The 15,945-nt window shown below is 54.1% G+C and overlaps 1 protein-coding gene across 1 annotated transcript; it reads left to right on the forward strand.

The window, feature by feature from the left end:
* The first annotated feature begins 5,779 nt into the window (after positions 1–5,779).
* Positions 5,780–15,598, forward strand: RSAD1 (radical S-adenosyl methionine domain containing 1). Its single transcript, XM_030534885.1, has 9 exons — positions 5,780–5,917; positions 8,158–8,291; positions 8,725–8,929; positions 9,230–9,595; positions 10,128–10,191; positions 10,373–10,520; positions 11,423–11,477; positions 13,222–13,325; positions 13,403–15,598. The coding sequence occupies exons 1-9, from the start codon at positions 5,780–5,782 to the stop codon at positions 13,509–13,511; spliced, it is 1,323 nt and encodes a 440-aa protein (XP_030390745.1). The 3' UTR covers positions 13,512–15,598.
* The last annotated feature ends 347 nt before the right edge of the window (positions 15,599–15,945 follow it).

Here is a 15,945-nt window from a genome sequence, read left to right on the forward strand (position 1 = left end):
CAGTTGCAGAACCAGCCAGAGCAGGGAGGGACCTTCCGACATTCAGAGACCTTTCGACTGGACTTTCTCTGCTGATTGCTCCAACCATTACCCACCCCCCAATCTCTTCCCCTCTGCTTTATTCCACCTCTGCCCCTCGAACCTTCTCCACCCCTGCCCTTGCACCGCTCACCCTTCCCTTTTCTTTCCATGTAGCTCGTTCCCTCCCAACTGACCCCACCAAAACCAAACAACACAACATTTGCTGCCATCCCCCTGGTCACTCCGCTTGTATGCGCTACCTCTCCCTCCGTGTCTGTCTGGTCTGTTTGCTGTGAGCTCATTGGGGCAGGGACTGGCTAGTACCCTGTAGAGTGCCTAGCACAATAGCTTAGCCGGCCCGTAGGCACTAGCACAATAAACACCATTAGTAAGACCAGGCTGCTGCAAGAACTGGCGTTGGCAACTTGGCTGGTGGCGCTGGTCTCAGCCAACACGAAACCAGATTCCCCGCATAGGCTGCGGCAGTGGTATGCTGCAGCTGGTGCCATCTTTCAAATGAGATGTAAAAAGGAGCTACTAGCAGCTGTAGTCATAGAGACTGGGCATTAAAGATCACATGGCACTTTAAGTAAGAGAGAGGGAATTAGCTCCAGTGTCCAGGTTTGGGATCTTTCCTTCTGCCCGAGCCAACTCCCTCTGCTGTTTTAGCTGGCTACTCTGTTCTTCATTGCCTGCCCAAGATGGCTGTATGATGCTGAAGTGCTCTGTTAAGGCAGCTGCCCGTGGCCAGCAGCTTTTCAATGGTGGGTGGAGTGGTTCAGACGCTTGCAAAGCATTTCGGGCTCCACTGAGCTGAAAGACCCAGTATAAATGTACCTTGTTCTTACTGCTGACACGCTGGAGCGGCTCCAGTGCTCAATTCACTTGAAACCACGCTGAAAAGAGATTTCGCTGGCAAATGAAACCCAGGACAACACAGCAGGTGCTGCCTCCCTGCAGCTCCTCCCAAAGGATGCTCCAGCTCCTTGCTCTTCTGGGCACCAAACGTAGCAACTGCTGCCTTCACTTCGCTGTGCACACCTGGCAGATATTCATGCACTTGCCTGGCAGGTGAGACTTTCCAACTTCACCTTTGGCCCAAGGCCAAGCAGGAGACGTGTGAGCCCAAAACAGCGCTGAGAAGACCCCTTAGAGGTGGGAATTAAGAGTTCAGCAAGGCAGGCCCATCTCTCCCTCTTCACTAGTGCCTAGTTACATGTTGTTAGTTCAGCCGGCTGCTGCAAACGTGCCACCTGCTGTTTGGCTGTGGGAATTACTGGCAGGCCTGGTAGGATTGGCCTTTTAATGTTATTTAGAGATCTATCAAAGCACACCCATGATGAAAAGCTCAGTACACTGTCTACACAAACACTGGTCCCCAAAGCACTGCCTTAGTTCTCCTAGGCAGTCCCCCGCAACAGGCAACATTCTGAGTAAACAGCTGAGCTTTGCCCCCTGCCCTGAAGGTCAAGAAAATCAGGTGCTGTCACTCCCCGTGCTGTTAGCAAAAGCAGCCCAGCAGATCCTAGCCATGGCAAAGACTCTGTGAGGAACCAGACAGGCTCCAAACCATAGTGAGCTATATGAAGCTCAACGCAAGCTCCTTGAACTGCAGCTGGAAGCTAATGTGAGCTTTGGCGAACAGATATAACACGCTCCATGGGCTTAGCAATGCCGTGTGGGGAGGCAGTGTGGTCTAATGGATAGCAACTGACTGGGACATATGATACCTAGATTCTGTTCCTGGCTCTGCCACGGGTCCACTGGGATAACCTTGGGCAAGTCACATCACCTGCCTGTGCCTCAGTTTTCCCATACGGACAATGGTACTGACCTCCTTTGTAACATGCTTTGAGATCTACCAATGAAAAGCACTGTATAAAAGCTATCAGTGTTGTAGCCATGTTGATCCCAGGATATTAGCGAGACAAGGTGGGTGAGGCAATATCTTTTATTGGACCAGCTTCTGTTGGTGAGGGAGACAAGCTTTGACCTCAGACAAGTCATTTCTCCCTCTCTGTGCCTCAGTTTCCCCATCTGTAAATTGGGAAAATACTTTGAAATCTGTGGTTGAAAGGCACGGACTAAGAGGCAGGTATTACTAATTAAACACACTGGGCATACCAGAGAAATACCACCTGAGGAGTTAATGAAAAGGATGTGACCAGCAAGGCCTCCCAACAGAGCTTGAAAAATGCACTCACTGACTCGCTGCTGCCAAGAGGGAAAGTTGCCCTGGTAATTAAGCTACTCACCCGGCGTGTTTGCAGGATAAGGGCCTGCATACATACTTTATAAGTACCATATTCTTTGATAGTTTCCTGACTAGAAAGTCCAGGCCTAGCGGGTATAAATTAATGAGACACAATATCCTCTTGAGAATGTTCCAGTCATTTAATTATACCTGGAAACACTTATTGTTAAGGAAACAGCTTGGTTTTTAGTACTAAATGTTGGGGAAGTGAGAGTTGCCTGAAAAATGGGAGAGTGGAAAGTCCATCCCACGTGCCCAGGACAAAATGCAGTTGCCTTCTCTAGACTGAGCTGTGTGTTTTCAATCAGGAACTTTATCACACCCTGACCAATGTCATGCACAGAATTATGGGCACATGGCACCATACAATACTAGCTAGGAGCCTGCTGCCTCTGTGTGCTGCCGTTCAACAGAGCCTGTGCTGCACACAGAGTGTGTGGCAACCTCCAGCTGGGTTGTTTCAGAGACTGGGACTTAATTCTACCCCCAAGTCCCCTTCTAAAGCTCAGCTGAGCACCCAGCCCTCTTGCACCCCAACCAGCCTCAACCGTCACACTGTAAAAAGGCTCTTTCGGTTACTTGTCCATTTTCGCTGTGTGTGAATGGGGAGGACTACAAGAGTGGGGGTAGGAATGGGAAGGTGTGTGTGGCTGAGGTTAAGACTGGAGTGGGGGTGGGAATGGGGTGAAAGAGTTGGTCAGGAATGAGGGAGATGTGGGGTAAGAATGGCGGGAGGAAGGGATGGCTGTGGGAGGAAGTGGTGGAGGGAGGGCTGTGGGTTAGGAATGGGAGACTAAGGGGTGCCTGGTTAGGACTGAGATCAGGGGATGGGAAGCCAGGGGTAGGAACAGGGAGGAAGTGGTGGCTGGTTAGGGTTGCAGGGGGGACAAAGCGGTGGCTGGTGTGAGGCTGTGGGACAGGAACGGAGACACAAAGGGTGGCTGGTTAGGGTTGGAGGGGGACAAAGGGCTGACTGGTTAGAATCATAGAAGATTAGGGTTGGAAGAGATTTCAAGAGGTCTTTTCAGGTATCTAAAAGGGTGTCATCAGGAGGAGGGAGAAAACTTATTCACCTTAGCCTTCAATGATAGAACAAGAAGCAATGGTCTTAAACTGCAGCAAGGGAGATTTAGGTTGGACATTAGGAAAAAGTTCCTAACTGTCAGGGTAGCTAAACACTGGAATAGATTGCCTAGGGAAGTTGTGGAATCTCCATCTCTGGAGATATTTAAGAGTAGGTTAGATAAATGTCTATTAGGGATGGTCTAGACAGTATTTGGTCCTGCCATGAGGGCAGGGGACTGGACTCGATGACCTCTCAAGGTCCCTTCCAGTCCTAGAGTCTATGAGTCTATGAGGTCATCTAGTCTAACCCCCTGCTCCAAGCAGGACCAACACCAACTAAATCATCCCAGCCAGGGTTCTGTCAAGCCGGGCCTTAAAAACCTCTAAGGAGGGAGATTCCACCACCTCCCCAGGTAACCCATTCCAGTGCTTCACCACCCTCCAAGTGAAACAGTGTTTCCTAATATTCAACCTAGACCTCCCCCACTGCAACTTGAGACCATTGCTCCTTCTTCTGTCATCTGCCACCACTGAGAACAGCCGAGCTCCATCCTCTTCGGAACCCCCCTTCGGGTAATTGAAGGCTGCTATCAAATCCCCTCTCTTCTTTTCTGCAGACTAAATAAGCCCAGTTCCCTCAGCCTGTCCTCCTAAATCATGTGCCCCAGATCCCTTATCAGTTTTGTTGCTCTCCACTGGACTCTCTCCAATTTGTCCACATCCCTTCTGCAGTGGGGGGAGCGGGGAACGACCAAAACTGGATGCAATACTCCAGATGTGGCCTCACCAGTGCCAAATAGAGGGGAATAATTATTTCCCTCCATCTGCTGGCAATGCTCCTACTAATGCAGCCCAATATACCATTGGCCTTCTTGGCAACAAGGGCGCACTGCTGACTCATATCTGGCTTCTCGTCCACTTTAATCCCCAGGTCCTTTTCTGCAGAACTGCTGCTTAGTAATTCGGTCCCCAGCCTGTAGCAGTGCATGGGATTCTTCCATCCTAAGTGCAGGACTCTCCACTTGTCCTGCCTGAACCCCATCAGATTTCTTTTGGCCCAATCCTCCAATTTGTCTAGGTCACTCTGTATCCTACCCACATCCACCAGCGTTATCTACCTCTTCCCTCAGCTTAGTGTCACTTGTTAGGGTTGAAGGGAAGACAAAGGGGTGGCTAGTTAGGGTTGGATGGGGACAAAGAGGGGCTGGTGGAGCTGTGGGATAGGAACAGAGAGACTGGGGGGGAGCTGTGGGGTAGGAATGGGGACCAAGGGGGGGCTGGTGGGGGAGCTGTAGGGTAGGAACAGGGGGACCAAATGGGGGCTGGTGGGGGAGCTGTGGGGTAGGAACAGGGGGACCGGGGGGGCTGGTGGGGGAGCTGCGGGGTAGGAAGAGGGACCGAGGGGGGCTGGTGGGGGAGCTGTGGGGTAAGAACAGGGGGACCAAGGGGGAGCTGTGGGGTAGGAACAGGGGGACCAAGGGGGGACTGGTGGGGGAGCTGTGGGGTAGGAACAGGGGGACCAAGAGGGGCTGGTTAGGGCTGAGATCGGGATGGGGTGGTAGGAAAAGAGTGGGGAACGGGAAGACAGGAGCAGAGGGGACGAAGGGTTGGCTGGTTCGGGTTGGAGGGGGACAAAGAGGGGCTGGTGGGGGAGCTATGGGGTATGAACAGGGGGACCAAGGGGGGGCTGGTTAGGGCTGAGATCGGGATGGGGTGGTAGGAACAGTGGGGAACGGGGAGACAGGAGCAGGGGGGGCGAAGGGGTAGCTGGTTCGGGTTGGAGGGGGATGAAGATGGGGCTGGTGGGTAGGGCCGGGGGGCTGGTTAGGGCTGAGATTGGGATGGGGTGGTGGGAACGGGGAGACAGGAGCAGGGGGGACGAAGGGTTGGCTGGTTCGGGTTGGAGGGGGACAAAGAGGGGCTGGTGGGGGAGCTGTGGGGTAGGAACAGAGGGATCAAGGGGGGCTGGTTAGGGCTGAGATCGGGATGGGGTGGTAGGAACAGTGGGGAACGGGGAGACAGGAGCAGGGGGGATGAAGGGTTGGCTGGTTCGGGTTGGAGGGGGACAAAGAGGGGCTGGTGGAGGAGCTGTAGGGTAGGAACAGGGGGACCAAGGGGGGCTGGTTAGGGCTGAGATCGGGATGGGGTGGTAGGAACAGTGGGGAACGGGGAGACAGGAGCAGGGGGGATGAAGGGGTGGCTGGTTCGGGTTGGAGGGGGATGAAGATGGGGCTGGTGGGTAGGGCCTGGGGGGGCTGGTTAGGGCTGAGATCGGGATGGGGTGGTGGGAACGGGGAGACAGGAGGGGGGGACGAAGGGGCGGCTGGTTCCGGTTGTGCAGGAGGAGAGCGGCCTGGGCGCGGTACTGGGGGGTTCCCGCTTGGGGGCAGCCGCGGAGCCGGCCGGTCCCTTCCTCTGACGGGCGGGGCGGGGCGGCTCATGGCGGCGCCGGGCTGGCGGCGCCCTCGGGTGCTGCTGACCGCGGCCCTGCGCTGCGTCCGAGCGCCGCGCAACTGGAAGCATCGGGCGCAGCAGGCGCCCCGCGCGGAGCCGGTCCAGGCGGCCCTCTACGTGCACGTGAGTGCGGGCCAGGGAAGCCCGAGCTCGCGGGGGGCGCGCCCCGTGCCCGTGTGAGTGCGCGTGCCCATGCCCATGCCCGTGGCACACGTGTGCGCTCTCCCGGGTGCATGCTATGCCCTGCGTGTGGCCGTGCAGCGTGTGCCCGTGTGCGCGCCCCTGGCTGGTGCCCGTAGGGCCCGGGGGGGGCTCCTGCCACCTCGTGCGTGGCGGGATGTGCGGAGGGGAGCTGAGGCACAGGGCAGGGGCGAGGGATGGCCCCTCTGAATGTGGCCGATCACTCTAGGGAGTGGGACGGGGCTGGGCCGGGCGGCTCCAGCCCGTTTCCTGTGATCCCATCCTGCTCTGTATCGTTTGGCCACCTGGGCTGGAGTCCGGGTGTGCAGGTGGGTTGGCCCGAGTCCTGTGCAGCAGGTGGTGAGGGCTGCGCGGCTGTGTCCGCACTAGAGTTTTAGAAGGTGTGAGGAGGGGCGTGTGACTGACGCCTGGGCACTGCAAGCCTCCACGGGACCAGCAGTTGGGGTAATGCCCAGCTCAGGTGTGCATGCACTAACATTGGTCAAGTTAGTGTGCTAAAATAGCCGTGCAGGCACAGCCAGCACCCCCATGCAAGCTGAGGTCCTAGGGCACGTGCCCAGGTGGCGAGACCAAGCCGTCCCTGCCAACAAAGTCACCCAGCTATTTTTAGGTGCTAACTGGAGCACAGCTAGCACACGTCCGCTTACCCAAGACGGGAATTACACTTCCCGGTTGCAGTGTAGACGTATCCTTAGTCAGGACAAGGCTTTGACCTGTATGAGCCTCTGGGTCTTAACTTCCGTACTATTAGGAATGTAGTAAGATGGTGCCATCTTTACTGGGAAGATAACTTCCCCTGGATTAGCAGTGAGGTCTCTGGTATAATCTATGGCCTAGGTCAAATAGCTGGCAGTCGAAATTAGACAAAGTCAGACTAGAAATAAGGCACACGTTATTTAGCAGTGAGGGTAGTTAATGGTTGGAACAACGTACTAAGGGTGGATTCTCCATCACTGGATACTTTTAAATCAAGACTGGGTGTTTTTCTAGAAGTTCTCCTCTAGCTCGGTGGGGCTTGATCTTGGCTGGTCCCTGGGCACTGCCGTAATACAGTAGAATCTCAGAATTACAAACACCAGAGTTACGACCCCAGTAGGGTTGCCAGGCATCCAATTTTCGACCAGAACGCCCAGTCAAAAGGGGACCCTGGTGGCTCCGGTCAGCACCGCTGACTGGGCCATTAAAAGTCTGGTCAGTGGCACAGCAGGGTAAGGCAAGCTCCCTGCCTGCCCTGGCTCCACATGGCTCCCAGAAGCAGCGGCATGTCCCCCCTCCAGCTCCTAAGTTCAGGGGAGTCCGGGAGCTCCATATGCTGCCCCCACCCCAAACACCAGCTCCCATTGGCCAGGAACCACGGCACCTGGGAGCTGTGGGGGTGGCGCCTGTGGACAGGGCAGCTTGTGGAGCTGCTGGGCCACCCCTGTGCCTAGCAGCCAGAGGGGGGACATGCCGCCACTTCTGAGATAAGCACTGGCTGGAGCCTGCATCCCTCACCCCCTCCAGCACTCCGTTCCCCTGCCCCAGCCCTGCGCCCCTCCTGCCCCCAAACTTCCTCCCAGAGCCCGCCCCCAACCCCTTGCCCCAGCCCTGAGCCCCTTTCCTGCCCCAGCCCAGTGAAAATGAGCAAGGGTGGGGGAGAGCGAGTGACGGAGAGAGGGGGGGATGAAGAGCAGGGACTACTGGGCCTTGGAGAAGTGGCAGGGCAGGGGGCAGTGCAAGGGTGTTCGGGTTTTCTGCAGTCAGAAAGTTGGCAACCCTAGACCCCAGTCAACCACACACCTAATTGGGAACTGTGCAATCAAGCAGCAGCACAAACAAACAAAAGCCAGTACAATACCGTGCTGTGTTAAATGTAAACTACTAAAAAAATTAAGGGAAAGCAGCACTTTTCTTCTTCTTAGTAAAGTTTCAAGGCTGTAAGAAATCAGTGTTCAGTTGTAGCTTTTGAAAGAACAGCCAGAACATTTTGTTCAGAGTTACGAACAACCTCCATTCCCGAGGTGTTTAGAACTCTGAGGTTCTCCTGTAAACATATTAATAATACAAAGAGGAATGAATTCAAGGAGCCCTGTGACCAGTGTCGTGCCAGAGGTCAGACTAGATGGTCACAGTGGTCCCTTGTAGCCTTAGAGTCTATGACTCCTGCTCCCCATGTCTCTTAGTGGCCGTACTGCCAGAAACGCTGCAGCTACTGCAACTTCAACAAGTACATCCCCTGGGGCCTGGACGAGGAGTCCATGAGAAGCTGTCTCACTCGGGAAGCCCAGACCCTGATCCGCCTCAGCCAAGTCCAGAGGTGGGTCCTGGGCAAGAAAGGGGAGAGCGGCGGTTGGGGGAAGGGGAGGTAATGTGGTTCTTTGTGGCTTTACACCAGAGCCCTAACAGCAGCCAGGGAAAGGGGCATGTGGGAGGCAGAGGTTGTGAAATCCGCCCTGCTGTATTCCACAAAGGCTGCGCTGGCCTCTAGCTTTGAACCTGACCCAGAGTGGCCGGGGGGCTGGGCGTGGCTTCTTTCACACTGTTCCCCTTTCCCGCTGTGGCAGGAGCTGAAGCTGGGTCATTGCAGTAGGGGTCCAGTGAGGTACGAGGGTGGGGATGTCCTGTCTGAAAGCAGGTGTTCCCTGGGCTGTGGGAGGAGGATTCCTTCGCTGCAGTGAGTCTAGAGGTAGCCTGCATAGCAGCCCATTCACCCTGTGAGACTCTGGGCCTCTGTCCCCTCTACCCGGCAGGATCAGCTCAGTGTTCTTTGGTGGGGGCACCCCGAGCCTGGCCAGCCCGCTCACCATCGCTGCTGTCCTGGAGACCGTCTCCCGCTGCGCCCACTTGGCGGCAGATGCCGAGATCACTCTGGAAGCCAATCCCACCTCGGCAGGTGCCTCGCGGCTGGCAGGATTCCGGGCATCGGGCGTCAATCGCCTCTCCATTGGCATCCAGGTGAGAGAGCAGGAAATTTCCCCTCCTTATCCCTCAGGCACATTTCCCCTGCTGCCCCCTATGCTCCTCTCTCAGGGACACTCTCTACCTTCTCCCACAGGCTCCTGCTCTATCTTGCTCCTTCCTTCATCCCCTGCTGCACTCCCTCCTTCACTCTCTTTCTCTCTCTTGCTGTCTCCTCACGTGCCCTTCTCATCCCTCTCGGGGGCTTCCCTGTGCTCCCTCTTCCCCCTGCCCCCCATCGTCTCTATACCAGGCAGCCTAAAGCACCTCGCCGCCGGTCATTCTCATTCTCTGCAGTCATTGGACGATGTGGAGCTGAGGCTCCTTGGGAGGAACCACACAGCTGATGAGGCTCTGGGGACCTTGGAAGAGGCAAAGAAGCTGTTTCCCGGCCACACGTCCGTTGACCTCATCTTTGGCCTCCCTGGCCAGAGTGTTTCCTCGTGGGCTAGAGGGTTAGAAGAGCTGCTTCAGCTGTGTGATGACCATGTGTCTCTGTACCAGCTGACACTGGAGCGGGGCACCTCCCTCTTCAAGCAGGTCCAGCGGGGCTCTCTGCCTGTGCCCAAGCAGGAGGTGGTGGCGGAGATGTATGAATCTGCCCGGGAGATGCTGCGGGACGTGGGATTCCGGCAGTACGAGGTCTCCAATTTTGCCAGGAATGTGAGTCCCTCTCCTCAGCCTGTCCCTTTTGCGGTGTGTCCCAGATCTAAGTGGGGGAGAATAAACTCAAATAATTCAGAATTCAGCTGGTGAGAGGATCTGAGCTCCCCAAGAGGGGACGTGTTCCGGGGTGAGATATGGGGGAGCAGACGCGGGCCCAGGGGAACTCCTCTCTCTGGATGTTGGGAGTGAGGACAAGTAATGAGCATCCCCTCTGCTAGCAATGTGTGCTGAGATTCCTTCTCAGCAGGGAGCCGGGGTGGGCAAGGAAGCTGCACTGTCTTCTCAGCCCAGGAGAGAGATGGGAAGCCCAGCACTGAAAGGGAAAGCCCTGCTTACTCTGCACGCTGTGAGGAAGATAAACCCAGAACCTCACATGATGGGCCTGATCCTGCTAGGTGCTGAGCACCTGTGAGTCCCATTGAGTCCAATAGGGAGTCACCGTACCGGAAGCCTTGAGCATCTTGCAGAAATGGATCCAAAGAGATTTGATTCCTTTTTCTAGCTTACTGTGTGTTGTTTTCTCCTTCAGGGGGCACTCAGTACCCACAACCTGTCCTATTGGCAAGGCAGCCAGTACATAGGGATCGGGCCAGGTGAGGTCCAGTTGAGGAAGCTCATCCTCTCCGGGTTCTGGGTGATGACTGACCCTTCAGGCACCACCTCTCGCCCCCCATCCAACAGCCCCATGGCTCTGACCCAAGGGGTAGTGCTGCTCTGGGGGTGATGAACTCTGGCAGGGAAGGGATGCTGCAGAAATGCCTGTCTTTATCCTAGGAGCTCATGGGAGGTTTGTGCCACGAGCACATGGCGAGAGCCTTCGGGAAGCCAGGATACAGACCCTGGAGCCGGACAGCTGGATGAAGGAGGTGCTGGCCTTCGGACACGGGACCCGGAAGCGAACTGTGCTGAGCCAGCTGGAGGTGTGCGTATTGGGGCAGGGCCAGCAGTCTGCTCACCCCAGGTGGTGTCTGACTCCTCCTCCTTAGCATCTTGGTGCATGCGGCCTTTCCTGCAAGCTACTGAGATACAATAACTGGGGTGCAGGTCACTTGCCGGGACTGTTTGGGTATATCTCACCATCTCTTCCCTGCCTTTGCAGGGCCTCGAGCATTGATGCACCTTGGTCCTGCCCGTTCTCTGCCTGTGGCACATATTGGGTCTCCTGTGGACTGTGAGACTTTGGGCTAGTTTTGGTTGTTGGGTTTAGTGTGCGGCTGCCGGCAGGGCCGGTTTTAGGAACTGCGGGGCCTGATTCGAATACCCGGTGGCGATCTGGGACTTCAGCGGCGGGTCCTTCACTTGCTCTGGGTCTTCCGCAGCACTGAAGGACCTGCTGCCGAAATGCCACCAAAGGCCCAGAGCGAGTGAAGGACCCACCACCAATGTGCTGCCGAAGACCCGGACTACCGCCGGGTAAATACAATTTAAAAAGTTAGGCGCTCTTCCTTATGGTGCGGGGCTCTCTTAGGCGCAGGGCCCGATTCAGGGGAATTGGCCTAAAGCTGGCCCTGGGTGCTAGTGGTGACCTGTGACATGCAGGAGATCAGGCTAGATGATCTGGTGCTCCCTTCTGGCCTTAAACTCTATGATTCTAACCGAGTGGGAGCCCGATCCTGCCATTCTCCTGCTGGCTGAAGTATGAAAGATGTTGGGAGCTTTGCCAGCAGGGCTGCAGTCTCAAGCCCTTGAAGGAGAACAGTGTGGACTGCCGTTTCCCACCTGCACTCAGGTGCTCCCTTTTGTCTTCCTGACACCTTCAGCCCCAGATGCAGGACTGCCTTCTGGAGACCCCGCAGCCCTCCAGTATCGCTCTTTGTGTTGTAGGTTGGAGGAGGTGTTGGTCCTGGGGCTCCGCACGGACACAGGAATCACACACCAGGTGAGAGCTGGTTCTTCGTTGTAGCAGCCTGCCCTGTGGGGGTTTGAACTCTCCAAGCGTAGCTTTTGCAGCTGGCAGCGGACAGGGCCAGTAAGAGAAACCATTTCCAAGGAGAGTTCTGGTCAAGAGCTGCATGTGGACTGGCTCGGCAAGGAATGGTCTGTTCTCTGTTGGGATTCTGAGCAGCTCTGGAACTCTCCCAGGGATTCCCTTAGTCTGAATTGCCAAGGTGTCACCCCCTGGCTCAGTACAGCTGGTCTTGGCTGAAGGCCCCAAGGGGCAGATGTTTAGAGGTATTTAGGTGCCTACAGATGCAGGTGGGCATTTGAAATCAAAGGGAGTTATGTACCTGGTAGCTTTTGAAAATCCCACTAAGTGCCTCAATGCCTTTGAAAGTTTGGCCCAAGGTCATCAAGTCCAAATGGTGAATTCAGTAATTCCACAAACCTTTACAGTCAGGATACGGGTCCCAGTCCCAGTCACATGCGGTAGAACGGGATTTGATTGTATGTGGCGCCTTTGGTATTCCAATCTCATGCTTGGATCACACACTGCTGGGCATGGTATACAAAGTCCAGTAGTACCTCAGAGTTACAAACACCAGAGTTACGAACTAACCGGCCAAGCACACACCGCATTTGGAACCTGAAGTATGCACCCAGGCAGCAGCAGAGACCAAAACCAGTTCTGCACTGTGTTTAAACATAAACTACTAAAAAAATAAGGGAAAGCAGCATTTTTCTTCTGGATAGTAAAGTTTCAAAGCTATATTAAGTCAATGTTGTAAACTTTTGCAAGAACAACCAGAACATCTTGTTCAGAGTTATGAACATTTCAGAGCTATGAACAACCGCCATTCTGGAGGGGTTCGTAAGTCTGAGGTTCGACTGGAAATGCAGTTTACAATAATAGACACTGACAGAGCAGTGATTGTGAACCATCGTGTGCTTAGCAGCCGCTTTCCCACAGTTGAATGGTAGAAACTGTTCATTGGCCAGGACTCCTGAGTTGTCTCTGTCTCTAGTCTTTGTCATGAAATATCCTGAGCTCTTGAACTCCCAGCAAAGACAGACAGAAGGTATCTCTGTCTAACGCCTCCCCTCAAAGGGCAGCGCATTCAATACTGCAGCCCTACCACCAGGGAGTGCAGCATCAGCCCTGGCTAGGAACCTGAGTCCCGGTGCGTGAGACTTGGCAGACAAGTTCTCCCACCCTTTAGCCCTGACTTCTAGGGGTGAAGGAGGAGTTCAGTCTCTACTGACCAGTCAGCCCTGGTCCGTTAGAGGCAGGTGTATTACCCACTGGGCCATGCAACCGGCTCCTTGGACTGCATGCCACAGCCAGAGTTTTAAAGGGGCTGCTGTTCAGCCTCCTTTTTTAATGGGCACCTGGAGATGCAAATCTTGTCATTTAGGCAGCTGGCACCTCTGATTTCTTTGTGCGATCGTAGCTTTCACATGGCCCCCATCACTGCAGCATCAGGCACAATCAGGGACTGAACCGTCTAAATTAAGGGTGCAAAGCCATGTGAGAGCCTTTTTGCAGGAGCAGTGCAGATGCAGAAAGGCAGGCAGCCCTGAGAAAGGCTGGGCCTCTCTGAGAGGCTCACACCCTTCCCTCTAGAGCTTTGTGTGGAATTTGTTATCAGGCAGGTGAAACTAACCCACAAAATAAAAGATCAAAGCCCCAATAAAGTGTGTCAAGTCCGTATTTGCAATGAGTCTCTCCCTCGCTTCCCTACCAGCACTGGCAGCAGTTTGCCACCAGCCTGAGCCTGTGGGACATGTTTGGAAGTTCAGAGGAAGTGAAAGAGCTGGAGGATCAGGGCTTGCTACTTTTGGACGATAGGTAAGGGATGGACTGTGGCTGTGGGAAGGGCCCTGTTCTCTGATGGGCGGGGTGATCCATGTCCTGCTTTTTTCCAGGGGGCTCAGGTGCTCTTGGAAAGGTTTGGTGGTGCTCGACTCTCTCCTGCTGACCCTTCTCAACCAGCTCCAGCAGTCCTGGGCAGACAGAACAGCCCATCGGAACTGAAGCTACGCAGCTGTCAACCAAGAAGCAGCAGCCTTACCAGCAAACTCCAGCAGGCCTGGATGGACAGGGCAGACCCAAAGATGGACAGATCTTGCATCCAATCTGGAAAGCATTTCAGCAGGGGAGGCCGATCCTAAGTGTCCAAAGGAACAACATGGCTCTTGGCTGAAGTCAGTTTGGAGCCCTCAGTTTGCAAAATCCAGGACGAGGGCCGAATCCAGGCTTGGAATAAATTCGTGGTTTTTGCATCTGCTTATAGCAGAGAGGATGCTGGTATTTTTTTTTATGTGCACAATATTTGCTCAGTGGCTGCTGCAGAAAATAGGGTAAAAGCATTTTAATTTTAGATTGAATGGAAAGATACATAATAGTGTGGGTCTCAGTGACTTAAACTCTTTCAATGAGGAAAGTCAGTCTCTTCTCTGCAGGCAGCCTGCGATACTGTCTCCGTCCAGCAGATGGAGAGGAGTGAAGCAGAAATACTGCAATGTCAAACCCCATGGAAGGGCGAGCAGATCATTTCCTGCCCGAGGCTCTGGACTGAACTCCCCATGGTCAGCGCAGGTGACCAGGACCAGCCAGAGCTACCTCTCATTCTGGCTGAGTTTTCGGAATCCCTCTGCTTCATGCCCACTAATAACGCATGTGGGTGCGCCTTGCTCCCTGTCCCCCTGGCCTAGCTCTGTAGTTCTTTAGTAAGCTGGCCAGGTGAGCTAAGGGCTCCCTTGCAAAGGCTGTTGGTTATTCTCTTTGCCTTTCCCTTGGACTCTGCAGAGTAGCTTGCTGGGCTCGGCAGCTGCCACCCAGTACAGAAGCAGGGCACCCCAAGTCTAACTCCGTCTTTCCCTTACTGGCCTGGATCCCGGAGCCACAAGCAGAGGGAGTATCACAGAGACACACATCCCCCAACGCCGGAGAGCTGGGAAGGTGCAGATTATGCAGCCAAGAATAAGACATTATTGAGCCCCATTTTCTACCAGGTGCATTAGCGCCTGGGGTATCAGTTCACTTCTGGAGGGAATTCAGTGCTGCCGTGACAGCGCTGGGGAGTGAAGTGCTTTTTGCCTACCGAACAGCCACAGCACAGGCACTGGCAGGCCAAGGCCTGCCTACCCCATCCTGCTAACACGCCATAGCCCTGACTTTGTGCTAAGAGGAGAGTTTGTCTTCAGTGGCCCTTTCACCCCTCGGCCTCACTGCTAGAGACCTGTCTTTAGATGGCAATTCATATGACAGTAGCACCTAAAGGCCCCCATCAGGATCAAGGCCCCATTGTGCCAGGTGCTGTACGTACACATAATAAGAGACAGTGCCTGCCCTGAAGAGCTTACAGTCTAATCGGACCAGACAGACAAAAAGTGGGAACGGAAACAGAGGTCACACAGCAGGTCAGTGGCAGAGCCAGGAGTAGAACCTGAGTCTGCCGAGTCTTAGTCCAGGCTGCAGGGCAGGTGTTCAGCCTAGACATCACTTCCCTTTTACACCAAAGCAAATACAGATATTACTGCACAGAAACTTTTGTTTCATTGTGATCCTTGCATTCCCCATGCGGCGGAGACAAAGAGGTGAGTGCCACATGTCTTGGATCAGATTCAGGCCCATTATATTAGGCCTAGCTTTGGTGAAGAGCTGTGCAGCTATTGCACGTTCCTCTGGTCTCTGTCGAATGCAGAGTGAAGAGCTCGGGCACACTTGCTGATCTAATCGGGTGTTCTGATTGCTACATTCTTGAGTAAGAAATTGTTTTTTTTAATAAACCAGCCTGCAATAGTTTGTCTCTGACTTAGTCTGGTAATTGCAGTTTAGCTGTAAGGTCAATATTTGGATCCCGTGATAGATTACTCATGCAGTTTTCAAGACTTGGTGGCAGTTGTTCAAATAGAGAGTAATCATTTTAAAATATGATCTTGATTTGATTTGCAATTTGTCATGACTTCCTGGAAGATGAAGAGGTCAACAGAAAAGCAGATTACCTGGCAGACAAGAATCAGTACCAAACAAGGGTTCTCTGAGTGCTTTATAATGGATTCAATTCCATACTGGCTAGGCAGCAGCTCTGGGGGCAAAAGCACCAGCCGTTCTGCAATGAACAATAGCTTGTACATAGTCCTGGATCATAGTACCTGCTTTCGATAGAGAGGATGTGAAAGCTGAGACGCTCCGGTTAAATGTGATAGTTCTGTGCCCCCAGAGATGGGTAGAAGGGATCGTAGCTTATACAGCTTGAATTTACCACCCCTTTCATTCTGCAGCGTCGGGCTATCGTCAGCCTTGGGAAGGAGAAGTCCTTGTGTGGCCGTGGAATATTTTGATTGACCTTCTGGCCCACAGACAAGAATGCTACAGTGTCAACAAAAGTTTATGTTGTGCATTCAGCGGTTCCAAAATCAGATTAAATCCTGGGGCTCTGCCCTAGATATGTGGCTGCATGAAC

Source organism: Gopherus evgoodei, chromosome 15 (genome assembly GCF_007399415.2).
Source record: "Gopherus evgoodei ecotype Sinaloan lineage chromosome 15, rGopEvg1_v1.p, whole genome shotgun sequence".
NCBI lineage: Eukaryota > Metazoa > Chordata > Testudines > Testudinidae > Gopherus > Gopherus evgoodei.